The following is a 20,527-nucleotide window of genomic DNA, read 5'->3' on the forward strand; positions in this document are numbered from 1 at the left end:
TGAACCTTTCAAATCTTATCAAACTTCCATCCTTCACACCAGATATCACAATTGATACACACGGTTTCTTTGAAACATCCGCCAATTTTTCAGAATAAAAAAACCAAACAATGAAACAAGTGATGCATTAACCCTCCCCCATGCAAACTGCATTGGAACTGCTGAATGAAGTCCTTTCTGCTTACCGGTCTTTCTCCCTGTCAGTCACCGGACTCTAGCAGTCGTGTCACTTCCTCCAGTTTTTGTTAGCTACAATGAAACAGAATAGATGCCAGTGATGCTGGAGATGGGGGGTTTCTAGCGAGCACCGTAGGAGATGCTGGGGGGGGACACACGTTATCAGTGATGGATCAGAGAGTGGAGACTATTGATCAATTGGTATCTTTCCGGCATATCCAGGTCCACTTACAAGGAGGGGCTCCTTGGGGGTTCACTTTGAAAGGGGGTCTGGAGCATGGGGAACCGCTCATCGTATCGAAGGTAAGTTTTAAATGCAAACTATTGGTTATATTTGGTTAAAATCTTGGTAATAGACGAGTCCGTAACGGAGTTCCCGATGTTACCCCGTGTAACAGCATCAAAGGGGAGCAGAGAACAATGATATTTTTTTGTTTTTGGATGCTTAAATCCCAATCTGTCTTTCAAACTTTTTCTAGATCACGTAGAAAAAGCACTCTTATTTGTTGTCATTGAATACACGTGTAAAATAAAGTAAATAAAGTAAGATGTATTATTAAATGTAATGTGTAACGGAGATTATTATTCGCTTTTGTTTTTGGAAGCTTCACAAATCAACGTGAATTATTGCTACAGTATTGCTTGAAAATTACTCAAGAGCGCTAAACTAACTTTGCATTGATACGGAATTATTTTTTGCTGCTTTTGCCATTTGTTACAGATGTAACATATGATAGGCAATACTACATAAGGGAATTGATCTGGAATATATTGTTATTGGTGATCTATAATCTGAATATTTTGCTTTTACCCAGTCATACAAGTGTTTAAACAAGTAAAGCATATCGCATGCAATGGAAGAATGAGTTTAAACACGTAAGTACCGTGTCGTTCAATTTTTAGTTTTTTATAGACTTGCCACGCACAGTGAGTGATAAACTAACCGATTTTGGTGCTTAGGGTTCTCGTACATTTTTTTTCATGTTTCAGGTCACATATTCTCATGTTAAACTATATGCCCTCAGTCGCTTTTATTGTCGTGTATATGGATTGGCATTGCTAGGAAAATACAATCCGTTTAATCGTAGCCTGCTGTAAAATTAGTTAGTTAGTAGTACGAATACTGGGAAGACTTTTTAACATTCCAAGAGTTTTGCCTGTCTGGGACAAAATTAGTGGTGTGTGAAGGCAATTCATCCGTGGAAGCAGGGCGACGTTAATGTGTAAGCGCGTTTTCAATACCGTGTGTTTAAATGGTAGTTATTCCTAGCACCTGTATAATCTAAGCGAAGTAGGGGAAGACATTTTTTTGCCTCCATTTAAATATTTATTCTGTCCACATTTGCACGTCCTTCTGTATCAATCATAGTTATTGTTGCTACCTTGATCTTCTGAAAACCATACCATTGCATGCCATGGTGTCACGTTAGGTAGTAGAGTGCCCTCTGAGGGATGCGTAGGGAACCAAGTTTCACGTTTGCTGCATGTATTTCGAAACGCTACTTGGTGGGGAGGCTATTTTACCAGCAGTTGTTTTTTTTTTGTTTTTTTTGTGGATACTTCATACACTTTTTAAGGACAGACATTCTCCGATCTGTTTTTCAGGAAACACTAACAGTCTTGCCTAAATATTTAATTTTAATACCAAGGCACACGACACAGTGCTGTAAAGCCACCGAGATGTTAGTCTTATTTTTTTGTGTGTTTGTCATCAGGAATCATTTAAAAAATAAATAAATAAAAACATTAGGAGCATTGAAACAATCTTAGACGGTTTGCGGTCAAACGTCCAGGATTGCCTCACACGCTGGGGTCAGGGGTGGGGAGGGGGAGAAATCCTCCCTACATGCCACTGGAGGTCCAGTTTATTATTCTTGAATTAAAATATTTAAACAGGGTGTCCCTGTGAGACCACATTCAGTGAACCACCTTGTCAACAGAAGTGAGGCTACAGATACAATCAAAACAGCCAAAGCACAACAATCAAGCAAAGCAAATAACTGAATAACTTACCAAGTTCAAACTGAGGTAAAACAAATACCTTCATCAGTGTTTTAAAGGGTTGATAGTGTCTTCAGGTCAAGCTCTAGACTGCCATTTCCTGTCTTGGTGTTGCAATTTAATATGCTTACTCAAACATACCATTTGCCTCTTTCTAGTAATCCTCTTGCAACACAAAAGCATAGATTTTTAAACCTAATATATCATGGATGTTAAGGCACTACTTTAAAGACTTGAAATAGTACCAGGAGAAAGGAAGAGGGGATTCCTAAGCTCATGCTAGCACATTCTCCTATAATTGGATGTTGTTTTTAGTATGCATCAGGGTCCTGGACACATGTCCAGTAGGATAAATGAATCACTGGATGGAAGAAGGAGGCTAGCGGTGGCATTAAACCTCTTAACGGTAGCCAGTTTAACAAAGTGCTGAAGACAATCTGAGAAGTACTGTTCTAGATATATCAGTATTAAAATAAACTCATAAAAACGCTTCAGTCCTAAAGGTAATTGTAGTGTGTGGTGGTGAAGTTCATGGCCACCCATTACAAAAATCAAAGACATGGCACTGGTTATTGTTTTAGACAGACACATGGACAAAATGCCTTCTTAATGAAGTGACAAGCATTCTGAAGTTACAACGCATATCGTTTTTGTGACTTGAATGGTTTGTAACCGTCTGACCTTCACTGACCTTGCAAAGTAAGACCCCCCCCCCCCCCCCCCCCCCCCCCCCCCCATTGTAAATGGAATGTCTTGATCCATATAACAATAAAAACCTAAAAACCCTACTTGCATCTTGCCATTGAATGTGCTTTGACACTGTTTGAAAAGTTCAGCTGACTCCACATGTCGGCGTGAATGCAGCCATCTCATTTGAATGTGGTTGTCTTTCCTCATGTCTCTGACAGATTTAAATCTTAACAGCCATATCAAATTTGGCTTTAGCACAAGGAGTGCTCTTCCTAAGAAAATGTATTTATCTTTAAATAATGAAACAAAGAATTTCATGAGAGTTTAGCTTATTGAAGTATAGTTTGGAAGCCCATGTTGAAAATATCAGCTGGAGTATAATAAAAACACCCTTTGGGGTGTTTGTTGCTTCCTTTGTTTCTTTTTTCTTTTGCTTCATTGAACTACAGCACAGCTTGCAGATGTTATTCATTACCTCCTGCATGTCAGTTTTCAGTGACAAGAAGACTTCAATCAGAGGGAGCGTGTCTGCCGCTGAAACTACCTCACAGAATGGAAATAAACTAATGAGCCAACCAGCTCGGGTTTCTCATGAGTGCACAGAGGGGTAAACTAGACTAATTGTGGGATGCTTGGTGGTCATTAAGATGCACTCTTAAAATCTGACACATTTTCTGTTCTTCGTAGAACCTATTTTTTGAACTTATTTTTATTTTAATTTAACTGAAGCAAAATACATGAATATCTTTGTGTACAAAATCTTAGTATACCAAAACATTGCTCCTTTCTTTCTTTCTATAATAACACTGGTGCAATGTACAGTATCCAGTATGTGTGTTTATGCTTTTTCCTACAAGCTGTGACATTTCTATTCATGTAACTCATCCATTTCACAGTGTAGGTTCTCAAGTAAGAATATAATTTAGAAAGTCAACAGTGTGCGGTCATTTCTCTAATATTTTACTTGGCCCTGTTGGAATGGAAAGTTTTGCCTGGTGTCAGTTTCAGTGTGCTGGGGGGATTTAACAATTGTATTTATGGCTAGGCTTCTTGCTATTGTAAATCATTAACTGTCCTCTTGAACAACCATGGTCAATTGAGTCACACTTCAGCATACACTACAGGCCTCACGGGACAATTTCAGCCTCTTCCGCGGCTCCCCCAGCCTAATGCAAATACATTTCTCTGCCTAGCTTGCTATTAATTTTATTGTTTGCATGTGACCTTTTCTCCATCAAAAATGAGTCCAGCTAAGTGACGCAGCGGCTTTTCATTTCTGGGGACCAATACGACAATGAGTTGGGTGGCAAGAGGGTATCAATTCACATCACAAAACCACTACAGGATTGGCAGTCCTGACAGAGGCCCTAGACTAGACTTATTTGCAGAGGTGGGAGAGGTTATGATTCCATTCTCATTGTCCGTCACATTTCATGAGCACAGATTCACAAGCACCTTGTTGTGTTGCAGGCCAAAGCCATACCACACTGGTGAGTGTTTCCATCCTCGGTTTCCCTGGTCCCTCTGAAGGAAGATCCCTCCAATACCAAGCCAGAGTTTCTCTGCTAGAGTGGCCCTTGCTCGACTTGTGTTCCAAACTGTCCCTTTTCCACACAGTACCCATAGTTCTGAACAGAAGTAGTTGATATTCCAGCACATGACTTGCAAGCAGCTGGAACTGGTTCTTGTTCATACCAATACATCTAACCTCATTGCCAGACAGGGTACTGTTTACATGGCTGGATTTAAATTCAAATTGGGAACATATGAGGAGCTTCAAAGGACTGTTTGATCAGCCAGTTTATCCTTTTATATCCAGTAAAAGAAGATGACAAAGGCACACTAGCTTTTGACATCACAAAGCTGAATAAAAAATAGCTGAGGTGGAATTGACCAGTAGAGGAACTTTCTTTACCTTCAGCTTCCACCTGAATAAGAGACCTTTGACGTCTTGAAAGCTAGTGCATTTTTAAACATGTACATATATTCAGCTGATCCTATTAAAATATATTGCCAAAAAAAGTAGCACTTCTTGAAATCTATATTTGATCTCCTGAGTGAAAGGGTTAGTAGTTATGCTGTTCTGCCTTCCATTAATCATTTCTCAAAAAAGTAAAAGCTGATAATATGTACAGTATATGGCTAAAAGTTACTCATGGTCATTTAGCTAAAGAATAATAATTCCCCATCTGTAAAAGTTTTTTGTCATGGACTCTGTGGTCATCTAAACCAAGTGGTATTTGACAATAATACAAAGTTCCCCTGGAGATTCGTGTAGAAATGCAGGATTAATGGTGACATCATCACATGACTGTTGAGTAACTACCGGAGCACAATGGCAAACATTCAGAGAGAGACTTGGCGTGAGGCATGTCAATAAAGGATGTCTAGCCGGTGACATTGCACCATATCAATGTGAAGCAGGACCCAGGGAAAGTGAAAACAACCTCCTGGTTCTGTATCTTCATTGTTGTTTTCTTCTAGTAAGTGTTTTTTCAGTTTCGGCATTTCAATTCAGTTTCAGTTTTCATTTAGTTGCTAAAATTATTATTTTGGTTCTACTTAGTTTTCGTTTTAAATTATTATTCAGTGTTAGTTTTAGTTTAACTAAATTCAGAAATATATATGTCAGTTTTAGAAAAAATATTTCCAGATAACTTTTTTGACAGTGCAAACAGATTCCTCCACATTGTAACGATTTTATGAGTAGGGCGATTAAAGACGGACAAATATTTAATGTAAATCCTGTTCCAATGCTAAAGACAGCATCGGCCTTGCCGTTCACACACTACCACTGGGCCCCACTCAGCGAGGCCTACACAATGGTCTGATTTTTCTATGTTATCAACTGCATAGTCACGTAGTCGCTGCACAGTGCTAGGCAAACCTGTCTTGGTCTGAAAAGCGATCTCTGTTCATCATTTGAAAATACTGTATCCCAATTAAATGACATAAGTAGCACTGGGAAGAACCGTATCCCAGAGTTGTGTCCCATTTTAGCAGAAATCCCAAGTATCAGTATCCCGATTAACTGCACATAAAACAGGTACTTGAGTGCAAAATCATATCACGACTCATTATCAGTATTGGAGAGTGACCCAGAGCTGTGAGTTTAATCTTGAGTTTGATCAAGGCTCATATTGATAACAGAATACACAAGTTAGCCACAGAGCAGGAAGCCATTGCAGCTTGGCTGTGCTATTTATATAGCATTTTTCGTGAAATGATAGTAATACAGTTTGTCATGTTTATTTTTTTTGTTTTCAGTTTTGTTCTAGTTTGTACTACATTTTCCAGTTTCTATAACTATTTTGTGAAGGAAAATATGTATTTTTTCATTTTTGGCCATTTTTGTTTGTTAACTAAAAAAACACTGCTTCTGAGATTCAGTGACTGTTGGTGGCCTATGCTAAACAGATTTAGGAACACCCCACATTGTTTCTTGGACAAACTGTGACTGTATGTGGGTTAAACCTGTTTATTTCAAATGTGTTTTGTAACAGAGTGTGAGGCTGTGTGTGGTATTTTATGTTTGGTTGCATTGTAGTCTTTTTATATGTGGGAGTTTGATGTTAACCCATCGCCCAGTGGGAGAGCTGGAAGCATGTTAGTCAGACTGTCGTTGGCTTGATATTGTCGTTGCCTGATGAACATGAGTCAGCAGGCAGGCAACAAAGCTGTGAGGTTATGTTGGCGGAAGTGAAATTCTTTTTTCTTTTTTTTTTTTTTGTTACAGAAACAAGATGTTGTGAGAATCTTGTCAGCCTTAACCCTTGTACTGAGGTATTACTAGAAACTTGTCATCCTTCTCGGAAACTGTGGCTGTAAATTTTGATGTTGCAGTTCCACAAATCAGTCAATATATTAAGGCTTTGAAACGTGTTAATTGTGGAACAGACTGCTGTGGATTCTAACTTGGATTGCAATGCAGTAACTTTCAATTTGTTTTTGAACAGCTTCTTAAACATTGTGCCTGAGTGAGTGACACTTAAGTACCAAATCCATGTTTTCCATTCAACCCCATTCACTTTTCTATTGCTTCTTTGATTATATCGCATTGCGTGGCAAAACCTGTTGTACAATCCAGAGGTTTCATGATGTTTAAATTCAGAGTCCAGTCTGCTCAAAATAAGAGTTGTTACTGTAGTTTTCGCACTCCTCAAAAGTAAACACCCAAAACAAACATACGCATTTATTACTGGAAATCTGTGCTGAGCAAGTTCTTCTGAAGTCAATGACCTAGAAAATGAAAACATACAAAGATTTGTTGAATATGGAATAATTAAACTTTAATTTAATAGACCTTCCAATATATGAGTCTCTTATTTTTGTTTTGTGAAAAAAAAAATGCTAAATTTATTTCTAGTCAAATAATAAAAATAAATATGCTTTTATTTAACTGCGAACATTTCTTGTTTGTGCTTTGTTTACATTATTTGCTGTCAGAGACTGATGGCTTTCTAAAGAATGAAGTGGTTTCTATTGTGTTTAATCTGTTTGAGCTTCTCTCTATGTACACTGTGGTCATCTCTCCCCTCAGAGGACTTCGCCTGTTTAATTGCTAGATGGTGCGTGAGGATCAACATATCGCATTACTGCTGGTGGGCATTCCAATTGACTGACTGGCTGAACAGTGGAATCGTTGATCTCATTGGGACCTGTTTGATGCTGGAGTATTAATGCTAATAAGTGTACATCAGCAGCTCCATCTAGAGAAAGGACAGGCCAGGGCAATTCTCACAATGATACATTCTCTGTTAATAATTAATGAACTCTTGGCTAATCAATTGTTCAGGCTTTATTGTAAGCTAGTTCCTTGCTACCGCATGCTAGTTGAATGGGGAAACTGATCTTTGTTTGCCAGGGCCTACTGTTGCCCCTTTTATGATCAAAGTGGGATGCAGCAGAGTTTAAGCTGCTGAATGAGTGGTCTGGTACTAACTAGAGAAAATCAATGTCCAAACTACAGCATCATCCAAGCAGTTGCTATTTTCGAATAATCTCTTTATAACACTACATAACACAATTTTTGTTCCTGGGTAGCAAGTGTTATTTCCTAATTGCTTATGCCTCAAAAGTATAGAAAATGGCTATTATTCCCCAAAAACTTTGCTTTTGTGAACAGGACAGTGATATTTTGAAATGTACCTATTTGCAATGAGAAAATGGTCTTTTCGTTCACATAAAGTCAGAAAAAAACAACATATGAATCCAAATTAACATGTATTTATACTAAAGTAATACAAAAATGACTACAAAAGATTTAGAAGTGAGTGGTTTTTCAGGATTTACGATTATACTGTAAATCACTTTCACGAATCAGCCCCCAATTGTAGTCTTTCATCATGTTCTCGTTATACTGTCCTTGGTAGCAGCGTTCAAAGTCTAGTATATCCTGGTGGAAGCGCTCGCCTTGCTCCTCCGAGTACACTCCCATGTTCTCCTTGAATTTATCAAGATGAGCATCAAAGATATGGACTTTGAGGGACATACTACAGCCCATTGTGCTGTAGTTCTTCACCAGAGTCTCAACCAGCTCCACATAGTTTTCGGCCTTGTGATTACCCAGGAAGCCCCGAACCACTGCGACAAAGCTGTTCCAAGCCGCTTTCTCCTTACTAGTGAGCTTCTTGGGGAATTCATTGCACTCCAGGATCTTCTTTATCTGTGGTCCGACGAAGACACCGGCTTTGACCTTTGCCTCAGACAACTTAGGGAAGAAGTCTTGAAGGTACTTGAAGGCTGCCGACTCCTTATCTAGAGCTCTGACAAATTGTTTCATAAGGCCCAATTTAATGTGCAGTGGTGGCATCAGCACCTTCCGGGGGTCCACCAGTGGCTCCCACTTGACGTTGTTCCTCCCCACAGAGAACTCGGTCCGCTGTGGCCAGTCCCGCCTGTGGTAGTGCTCCTTGGTGTCCCTGCTGTCCCAAAGGCAAAGATAGCAGGGAAACTTGGTTTTGGCAGTCTCTTGATGCCATTTCAGAAAAATGCAGATATGTATCCACTTAGGCAGCTGGAACTAAACTGAACTGGTGGGCTTAAGTCCCCTGTATTTATACTACTATTTATATTACTGGAAAGTTCTAGAAAGTTCTAGAAGTTACTCCAAGTTTACTCAGCATTGATTCTATCTGGAATGTTCTGGAAAATAGGTAAATTTCAAAATATCACTGTCCTGGTCACAAAAGCAAAGTTTGTGGGGAATAATAGCCATTTTCTATACTTTTGAGGTATAAGCAATTAGGAAATAACACTTACTACCCAGGAACCAAAAAAAAAAAAAAATTGTTACATGGTGTAATCTGTTTAGAACTACTGGATCATTACTTTTTAGCACATATTTTAAGAGCAGAAAATGATCTACTCAGGAATTTCAAAAAAAAGGGTTTGGGTAGGGAAAATGAGCAACAACCCCATTTTGCATTTCTTTATATGTCCCAGTATGCGTGTGAAGAGAGTCTCACTGCATGTGTACAGTACACAGGCGTTCACTCTTTCTATAAGCGTGTGGGGCTGAAGTCATTGGTGAATAGAGGGCTGATCTGAGGTATGCAGTTAAGGTAGTACAGGATAAAATCAGAGCAGGACATTTATCTGAGCCATTCAAACGTAAATACGCCCATGCTGCAGAAAACTACTAATACTGAAGAAAATTCTAAATGCACCTTTATAATAAGGTGTGCTAAATTTTGACTCTTTTATAATTAGAAGTGTGTATGTGTGTGTGTGTGTGTGTGTGTGTGATATATATATATATATATATATATATATATATATATATATATATATCTATATATATATATCATATAGATATATATATATTATATATCATATATTATATATATATAAAAAACTTTTTTTTTTCTTTTATAAATTAAAAGGAAATGTCTTTTACGAGGGCTAATGGCAAGTTTCTCATGACATCTAAAAATAATGCTGTAAATGGACCCCTCCTGACCTACTCAGTTTTATGTGAAGTAATAAGGAGAACAAATTATTTTTATGAGCCTTAATGACCAATTTTTCCTCAGCCGGTCTTCAGAGACCAATAAGTGATTAGTTTCAGCTCAAAGTCTCCATTGTAAGTCAATGCACTGTCACCTAAAACAAAGTGCCTAAACAAACTAAATACCCCGCTGGAAACATTAGGTGCGGTTCAGATGAGACACAGCACAGAGCTGCTAGAGAATTACATATTTGTTTTATCAGGTGATTGAGCATTTGGCAGTAAAACGCTAGGATGCCTGTGTTGTTTTATTTTAAGGTTAAACAGTTCTCTAATTGTAAATGTGTTCTTTAAATTATTAACACACTGCAGAATTAATGAGAATTTTTCTCCATTACATCATTACAGTTAAACGCTTTCCTAACAGCAATCAAGTCTTCAGATATGCTTTGCAATGTTGCGCTTGGCTGGAGAATACAGTGCTGTGCTGTGTTTCTGCAAAATTTTAATGTGGGCAAATCTTATAACAAGGTGGCTTCAATCTATTAAAAGGGCAACTGTTGCCTCATGCCAAATATTAATTTATGGGACTGCTTTTATTAGTTGTTTTTTTTTTAGTTGTTTAAAACCATTCTTTTAAAAAGTGAATGCTGTTATCTTTGCAAAGCTCAAACGCCTCAGTAGAGTTCTCAATCAAGATCAGCTAATACGTCTATTTTATGCTAACAGCTACCCAGCAATGTATTTAATACCAGTGCATGCTGTTTGCTGCCACAGCTTCTATTGCTGGGAGAGGCTTGTGCCACAAATAAGTTTGTAAACAACCATACCCGTGATTGATAATACCACAACAAGGTGCACGATGGCTATAGTTTGCTAGTTTTGCGCATCCTTCAATGCAGAACAAAGTTACACAGAGGGAAGCTCAGTGTTACCTGCAATATTTGTTATCATGTAGTAAGGTAAAGTGCCTATAGAAAGTCTACACCCCCTTTCAAATTTTTAGTCTGGAATTAAAATGCATTAAAATAGTTTTTTTTTTTTTTTTTTTTTTTTTTTTTTTTTTTTTCCCCCCCCACATCCTACCCCACAACTTCCAAGTGAAAAAAATATTCTATAAATTTGTAGTAAATGTATTAAAAATAAAAACTGAAATAGCTTGATTGGACAAGTGTCCACCCCCCTTGTAATAGCAATCCTAAATTAGCTCAGGTGTAACCGATCGCCTTCAAAATCACACACCAAGTTAAGTGGCCTCCACCTGTGTTAAATTGTAGTGATTCATATGATTTCAAGATAAATTCAGCAGGTCCAGTAGGTTCTCTCTACAAAGCAAAGACTCAACCATGAGCACCAAGGCACTTTTAAGAGAACTCTGGGACAAAGTTGTTGAAAGGCACAGATCAGGGGATGGGTATAAAAAAAAAATGTCAAAAGCCTTGACTATCCCTTGGAGCACGGTCAAGATGATTATTAAGTGGAATGTGTATGGCACCACCAAGACCCTGCCTAAATCAAGCCGTCCCTCCAAACTGGATGACCGAGCAAGAATTAGACTGATCAGAGAGGCTACAAGAGGCCAATGGCAACTTTGCAAGAGCTGCAGGCTTTTATGGCCAAGACTGGTCAAAGTGTGCATGTGACAACAATATCCCAAGCACTCCACAAATCTGGCCTGTATGGTAGGGTGGCAAGAAGGAAGCCATTACTCAAGAAAGCCCACCTTGAATCCTGTTTTGAAGTAAAAAAAAAAAAAAAAAAACCTCAGGAGATTCTGTAGCCATGTGGCAAAAAGTGTTGTGGTCTGACAAAACTAAAATGGAACTTAGAATGGATAGAAGGGAAAATGAATGGAGCATAGTACAGAGAAGTCTTTGAGGAAAACCTGCTGCCCTCTGCAAGAAAGCTGAAACTGGGATGGAAGTTCAACTTTGAGAAGATGAGAAGTGTCAGTGTCTTTGTTGTTGAATAAAAATAAGTAGAGGAGGATATTCAGGAAGGGCATTAGGTGCTTCGCCTTAACAATGTTTTGTATCATTCATGTCTTTCTATGAATTTAGAAAAACCCTGCTGAACCATTTACCTTTTTGGTAAGATTCATAATAATGTCCGATAGGAGCCAGTAAGTCCCAACATCTTTGTACAAAACTGTGACAAAGTGCCCGCCCTTGTGTATATTATCTGTTGTTGCATGTGGTTTGTTAAATGTTGGTGTATACTCATTGGTACATGGGATATAAACGGGTCTGTGTAACACAAGTGTTTAAAATGTATATTTGTATTTAGGCATGAGGATTGCACAGCACTTCACGTGCAAGTAAAATGTAATAATATGTGAGCATTGGGAATTACACTTTATTAATTCACGTGCAGTTGTACCGAGACTCCAACTGAATGATTGATTAGCAGTCGAGTCTTGGTACAGCTGCATAAAAACAGCATGTTTTCACCCACTCGCGGTTGGGTGTTTGGTGAGTGGAGAACAGGATTCGAGACGGAGGAAATAATAAGTATAATAATAATAATAACTTAAAGTATCTGCTCACCGTATTTTTGTTTAGTATTAGTCCGTTTTTGTGTGTCTTTTTGTTTTGGCAACGTGTGCTGTGTCCTGTGTTTTCGTGTTTGTTAAACCTGTTTTATTTTTCAATAAACCGGCGCCTGCAAACGCCACCATCATTTCAACTCATCCGTCCTGTCTGTGTATTTCATTCCTCTTCCTGGTTCTGATGCCGCCCACTTCGGCCGTCTCTGTGACAAAAACCCATAGCCTTGAAACATTAGGGGATTTTGTAGACTATGGCCATTCAACAGACCGAACTGCATAGAAACACCAGCCAGGACAGAGTCTTTTATGCCTTTTAATGTACAGAAAATGCACTCCCATGACGGGACAAGGCACTGTGGTTGGAGTAATTTCTGGCTTGTTTTCTCTTAGGTTGCCCTCAAACCAGAAGTCCTTCTCTCCCGTAGCATAGCTTGTTTTCATGCAATGTCTATGTGCTTCATGCAAGGCTGGCTTTGTAGACTGTAATTCATAAACACATTTCAGTGAATGAATGAATAAGGCATGAATTGCTTTTTTTATGGCTGAGGTTTATGTTGCACGGAATTCAGTCTGCCAAACCTTTATTTAAGTAATAATAGGGTCAAATACAAATTTTATGTAATCAACATGCAGAAAGGTTGTTCTATTTTGGTTGCAGCCATTTGTCTTTTGGATTCCCAAGGCTTTCCCCACGTCACTGAAGCTGTGTCCCAGGTTGGCTGTGGGACAACGCATTTTGCTCACCAAGTGCAAGTGAATATTGGGGAAACTTATCCATTATTGTCTCTTAATGATATTCCAATTCAGGTCTTGATTGAAACGTTGTTGTGGTCTCACCCCAGTTCTGAAATTAATTGTAGCTAACAAAATCATACCCACAATCTTACCCAATGTGTACTTCCATTTGCTACACAACTCTCAAATGTGCAGTTTTTAAAGAAACACATGTTCTAGCAAACATTTTCATTTTAAAACCGACATCTGGTGCTACGGTCAATTTAAAGAAGGTCTTGGTTTGCTTCCCTTGCCTTGCTTTGACTTCCAGGAAGTCTGTTACTGCTTTACTTATTTGGTAATTTCACCCCAGCAGTGTCTTCTGGGTCAAACCTTAGGGGAAGCTGATTGGTTATTGACAGAAAAGGAGCCACTGAATGGATGGGGACAATTTCACCCTCCAGGTCAAATTACCCAGGAAATACAAGACCATCTAAAAGCATGGCTTGCAAACAGAGATAGAACCTGATGTCATGTTTTAAAATAAGTCAATTTTTGCAAACAAAACTAAAAACTTTTAAAAACTGCACATTAAGACTTATATAATGGATGGATGCAGAAAAAATTAATGGAACTGTTTTGTTAGCTACAATTACTTGAAGACGAGGCCATCCTCCCAGCTGGCATTTCTTCTGATTCCTGCAAGACAGGAAGAGAGTCCTCCTAGCATCTTTTGTGGACCTAAATGAATCAGCAAATTATATATGTTATATAATATATACTTTAGTGCATATGTTCCTCATTATGTGTCATTCATGACTTGGTTTTGTACAAAATTCTCTGATTTTCTTTTCATGCACATCTTTTTTTCTTTTCACTATAATTCTTCTTTTGAAATAGCCACAAAACCACCTCCCTCATGAAACCACGTAAAGCTGCTCCCCAGCAATGTTAGAAGTCCCAGCTAAGGGGCTGTGTCGGAGGTTTGTTACACTTACACCCACTAATAACCACAGAAAAGCTATTTTAATCTTGGTAACTGGAATTGTGGCCTCATTATTAAATTTAATTAAACCTAGGAACTTTAAAATACATGTGCACTCAGACCCTTCCTCTGTCTAAGGAAGTTTTATTAACCTTATTCTCCAGCAAACACACTTACATTTTTACATACATCTACCATTATACTAACACCTCATTTGCTTACCTAATGACCTCTAGGTCTTCAATACTATATATTAAATTGTCATTAAACTATTTATTACCATTTCTTATTCTATACTATTCTGTACATACTGTTGATATACATCATGATCCTCAACTTTTCATCACACTGATAGATCTAATTTAGAATTGACAGCCGTGGCAGAGGATGTATATTACTGACACACTTGTTTTATTATTAGGTTTGGCATCACACATTGTAACATTTAAGTATCTCCATAAGAAATTAAATAGCTATTTAAATTACTTAATCCAGATGGATGGAGCCACCTTATTGCCTGCTGGGGATGAAATTGTGTATTAATTGTGTGTTTGTCTGTATGTCCTGCCTGTATGTTGCATTCACATTGTTGCATACATCTGGAGAGGTGCTTTTCAAATGATCCAATTCTACTTTTAATATATGCTATGGCCATCAACGTTTTCATGTACTGAAAGCTCTGAATTCTGATTTCACAGCAGTGGCTGGGATTGCTGATACACTTGTTTTTGTTAAACCACACATTTCTAGTTGAGATAGTAGGTGTGCCAAGGCTTTTCTCATTCAGCCTATTTCTGTCCTGAGCGAGCGCGGGAGTTTGGCTGTGAGCTTGCGATTACTGATACCTAATCTGTGGTACTTTTCTCCAGGACCAGGGTAAACCGCTTTATCAGCTAAGCATTCATCACTGCAGTACATAGTGGAGCTCGATTCTGCAAATGTTCATTTCTGTTTGGAAGTGTTTATTTACCACTCTCTGTTTTTACTCCCAGTAAGTAACGAGTTATTGCCTGATTTAACTTGTCTGTATTTTGTTTATCATTTCCAGATTTATTTCCCCCTGGTAAGTTAATGACTGGATCTCATTTTATGTGATGTAATGCACAGCCTTTTTCCAAACTTTAGCACAAGGTATTTAACTATATTTTTTAGACTTAATACCAAGGCCGTAAAAGTTGCCCTAAATCCTAAACTAAACATTTTACAGGAAAAGTCCTGTTTTAGTGGATCTTGCATTGCTTATGCAGTGCAGTGTATTGTGGTGGAATTACGCTTCTCAATATTTGGGGACTCCACTTGTAATGCTACACAAATGTCATGATATGATACGTGTCACGATCAGGTCACAATACAGAATGTACCACAATATATGGTCCTGAAGTGCTATTTGTATGATGCATAATAAGATTATTAAAGGATGGACCATTTTGTTGAAATACAAAAATAAATTGGATAGGGAGAATTTATAACAACCATAAAGCACACTTATTATTTATTCAAGAAAAGTTTGGTGACCGACACTGAGCTAGGAGGTGCTTTTGGGCTTGTATCATGAAATACCGAGCATCAAAAGAAACTTATCACTATTATAACACATTTATTTTCAAAAAGGTATAAACGAAGGAGGTATAAATGTTTTTGGTTTCTTTTTAATCACTTGGTCATTTATCCATGACTATGACATGCTTGAGTGACTATGACTGAAGCATATGCACTTCATCATCTAATTGGTGAGACAGTTGATTGGAAACTGGATATGGAGTGATTTCAGCTGTGGAATTGCAAGCAATAAAGAAAATCACCAGAAAAAAGCAATATGCCACGTCTGTCAAGAGAGCAGCACCTTCATACAATTGGCATGTTGGAAGCTGGACTAGTGCAGCGTACTGTGGCTCGCAGTCTTGGGTGCTCACAGCCAGCAATTTCAAACCTGCCGAGATAGTATAACCAGACACACTCTGTCAATGACAGGCCGTGAACTGGGAGACCAAGAGTCACAACACCTGCCCAAGATCGACAGATCATTTTGCAGCATCTTCATGATGTCAATTGTTAATCAGCAAAATAAAAAGTCACTGCACCTGCTCTAAAACAGTTTGTCATTTTTCGATTGCATCTAGTGAATTTGATCTAAATATAAGTGGTAAGTTTATTTTGATGCTCTGTATATAAACACTACATCTGTTGCGATACAATGTATACTGTAAATATTCAAAATTCACCCCTATACATTTGTCATCGCTCTTCCCTGTTGCACTTTCAGTTGTGCTTTTTAATGTTTACTACTGTCCACTGACTATCTAATGCATTTCATATGTGACCTTGTAAACTAACCCACTGTGTTTTGAGTGATTGACGAGGTGGGATTTACAGCAACAAGAACCAACTGTCAAAGAAATGAGGAAATGTGTTCATCTACTGCAGATCTGCAAGGCTTCAATATCGTGCTGTGATTTTAATATGACAATGGTGAAGAACTCGTGGGTCACTCTTGCATTCCATTGAGTTATAAATGCAGATGAGATTCAGGTAGTCTGTGCTGGGTTTGTGTGATAGCCATTATCTACTTGGCCAACTAGTCTCTGTGTGTGGTGCATTTTTTCAGCAATAGTTACTACAAACTCTGAAAAAGAAAATGGTGAGTTTAGAACAGCAATAAATTCTAGGCTGGGATTTGTCCAAGTGGTACTTCTCTTGCGCAAAACATGTCAGTTGGAGATTGAGAATGGGGATCTAAATTTGAGAGGAAAGGGAAGGAAATCTCTCTCCTGCCGAGAAATGAGTAATTGTAAACCGCACTGGGAGCACATCTCTTTGACATACCTATTGTCCCAACGTGATTGCACTCTGCTGCTTGGGGGAAGTGTCGATTAGCCTCTGCAGTAATAAATCACCCACCGGGTGAGTCCAATGAGATTAGAACATGTCACTGCTGTCTTAACATTAAATACAGGAATCGTTTTGATAGGATTATAGTTCCTGTATATCTTACCTGATATGGAAGACCATCATTTAGTAAATCTCACATTTACATATAAAAGACAAATGCATTCGGTAAATGTGTATTTGTATTTTCAATAGTATTTTTTTCCAGGTTATTAAGACCAGCATGTGATTGCTCTTTGCAGTTATCTCAGTGCTCCAAGAGGTCAAATAAAAAATGTCTGGACACTGAAAACACGAGAGTCATGGGCAAGCAGTGATTGGCTACTTCTGGGACTTCTACACGCCTCAGGCTATGACTCTCCTCAATGCTGTAACCATTTGCTGCTTTTCCTATTGCATGGTTTCTAAATATATTTTAATCCACAACATTTTTAAGAACATGATAGAAAAATATGTTTATTCTACATTTGTAAGTATATGATAACCCTGTATGCAAGTAATCTGTTTGCCTCAGCAGTCTTCTTGTTTTGTTGGTCAATGCATGTAATGGTCCAAGTTGCAACGGATTACCTAGCAACAGGTCTCAGCGTGCACCTCACTTCCTAGTGGCTGTGTGGTTGAAAACATAGGCAAGGCATGCAACTGTAGAATTGAATCGTCCTTAACTGTACACTGAGTGGCGTGCAAACTTGACAAAATCTAAATGGGAAACTTAGTGAAAAGTTTGTTGACTAAGCCGTTTAGTGCAAAAGAATTTGCAGCAAAAACAGAAATTATAAAAAACGGAAGGCCAAAACCAAAATTGCAAGTAGTACTTGCAGAAAAGCAGGAAAATAGTTGAAATGGTATTTCAGCGAAGCAGTGTACAATTGTGAATGGATCTATGGTATTTGGTTTATTGAATCACTATTAGTAGCATTCATTTTAAGAAAAGTTTTTATCTGTCATCTAAAAGTTGTTGCTAAGTCAAAGTGTGCCACTGTACCGTCTATAACTTCAAAATCGGAATTCTAAGGAACAACTAAGAAACTAAGTCAAGTAGACAAACATAAGAACATTTCTGAACGAGAGGAGACCATTCGGCTCATCCAGTGGCATAACTTTGGTTTCAAAAGTGTGTGTGTGGGGGTGCGGGGGGGGCTGCAGTTTATGTAGCTGGGGCATGGATAATGATTATTCTATCTGAAATAATAAAATATGTTATGCTAATTAAAAGATCCAAAGACATTCTTGTGGCAATCATTCAAAACAATAGATTCTTGGCACAATGTTGACATGAGTGACGAGTGGCAAATAGCTATATTGTTCAGTCGCTTCTGAGTCATGGAATTACGAAGCCATGACTTTTTAGTCTTCGAATTGCCCTTGAAATATATTTCTAGAAATGTTGAGGTTTTCCCACAATTGAAATACTTAAGATGAATACAGTTTTTCTATTAAAAATTATGCTAATACTGTAAAGTTTTAGTACTCCTACAATGTGAGAGGGACATTTCCCCTGTGTAAATTACGCCTATGAGCCCATCTGTGTTTATCTGGTTCCAAGTAGCTGATTGCTCTCAAAAACTCGTCAAGTCGGGTCTTAAAGACTTAATTTCCCACTCTGTGCTCCGGTCTTAGTTTCTGTGCTCCACTTAAAATATTGGTTTGGGTTAACTTTGTCAACTCCTTTTAAGATTTTTAAAGGCTTCAGTGAACTCCCCCTAATTCATCTTTGTTCCAGGCTAAAAACATCCTGTCCTTTCAGTCTATCTTCTTAGCATATTCTTTCAAGTCCTGGGATTCATCTAGTTGCCCTTCTTTGGACACTGTCCACGGCCACAATGCCCTTTTAGTACTGTGGTGACCAGATTGGACACAGTACATAACCGCATTTGATTTGTAATCTGTATTTCAGCTAATGCCGCAGTCAGTGTTTGAAATCAAGCAGTAAATAACATTGTACCATTCTACTTTCTGTTTAAAGCAAGCAAGGCTTGTTTATGTTCCTACCAACTGTTTTTTTCAGTTGCTGTTAATGACTTTTGTCTTAAATGAGTGAGTGGATGCCCTCTTTAAGACATACAGTACTGTGACAGATTGACTCCAGTATGTTGATGCACATTTTAAGTGTCTAATGAGTTATGCTAGTCCAGGGGGCCTGTGTTTCTGAGTTATTTGCATTTATTTTTGTTTGTTTAAAAACATTGGCTGCATCAGGATTTCAAGCAACAAATCTCTCTGTCAAACTCACATAACTGCAGCGCATTACAAAGCCATGTCTTAATTGCAGTAAAACATCCATCAAATAGGGAGGAAAGTGTTGCAATGTTGTCAACTTGCTGGATCAGCAACAATAAAATACAGTTTACAAAGATTCTGAGTGGAGTGACATTGCTCTCAATGCCTTCTCCAGAGTAAAGTGGCTTCCCTTTGCATTGTGGAAATGTTATCAGACACTATCTATCAGATTTGTTGTGCCATGTATTTGAATTCAACCACCTTTGTGACTAGACAGTGTTCTAAACTTTTACTTGAGTGCAAAGTTTTACAACATGTTAGGGGGGACATACAGCTAAGGAACCACTTAAAGGATTCTACATCTAAACCTCAAATTGCTTCATGGCTCAAAACAATTGTCGAACTCTAAAGTGGAGCAAAAGCAACTGTTTCACTTATTATAAATTGAATCATCCTTATTCTAACTGCTAAACATCAGGAGAATGTCTGTTGCAGCACACTGCTGGTGGATTTAATAACGTCTACACTGTAAACAGCACCCGTGGTGTAATTTGACATCTGTGATCTGCGATCTCCAGACTGGGAGAATCTTTACTGCACAGCACTGAACTAAAGACTGTGGCCAACGGCTTTGGCTCCAAAAAGAAAACTTCCAGTGCACTCCATCTACCCATTACTGTCACTCGTCACTCCTGCCACTTGTAAAAGCTGTGTTTTTCTTTTTTTTTTTTTTAAGCGTAACAGTATAATGGTTTTTATACACTGCCCTTAAACAGCAATTGGGACAGCTGAATACTTGCGGAAGGATATTGTGAATTTGTTTCCAGTTTGACTTCATCTGCAAAGTTGACTGTCAAGAAACAATATGAGCCACCCCTAACATACTATGTATCCACTGTAACTTTGAAGTTCTAAAGTTTGTTTTTATTTGTACGTGAAAAGATATTTGGGTAGGTGTGAAAATGATGGGCAGTGCTACAGCAAACCAAGATATTTTTATCATGGTGTACAGAGAGGTGAAGTGGTGTTTATTTCAATAAAAGCCATAAGCAGTATTTTAAGCTCTTGTTGTTGTTTTATGATTTTGGGTCAGGGAATAGGAGACTCCACTTAAACGAGACAGACAGCCCAGTGTTTCTGTATCCTGCTGGGTGACGCATGAAGGGACAGAAGCTGTGAAATGCTTGGAACAGGGTGTGCCTCAGTTTGAGAGTGCTAAAAAAACACAAGAGTTGCTATGTTCAGCTGGATCCCAATTTAACACTGGAAGGAAACTGCAGGCTATTTTCTCTTCTGCATCTCTTGTTCTTGTTTTTTCCATTCATATAAATACAGTGCCAGGGCTGGCCTGCCTGGA

General features: G+C 38.3%; 1 protein-coding gene across 2 annotated transcripts in view; it reads left to right on the forward strand.

Moving 5' to 3' along the window:
* The first annotated feature begins 262 nt into the window (after positions 1–262).
* Positions 263–20,527, forward strand: part of LOC121295545 (protein Shroom4-like) — a 60,227-nt gene continuing 39,962 nt past the window's right edge. For both annotated transcript variants that reach the window (XM_041220295.1, XM_041220296.1), the window contains exon 1: positions 263–480. In XM_041220295.1, the coding sequence (XP_041076229.1) occupies positions 346–480 (135 nt within the window). In that variant the 5' untranslated portion in view covers positions 263–345. The remainder of the gene's footprint in view (positions 481–20,527) is intronic.

The sequence above is a fragment of the Polyodon spathula genome, chromosome 20 (assembly GCF_017654505.1).
Source record: "Polyodon spathula isolate WHYD16114869_AA chromosome 20, ASM1765450v1, whole genome shotgun sequence".
Classification (NCBI taxonomy): Eukaryota; Metazoa; Chordata; class Actinopteri; order Acipenseriformes; family Polyodontidae; genus Polyodon; species Polyodon spathula.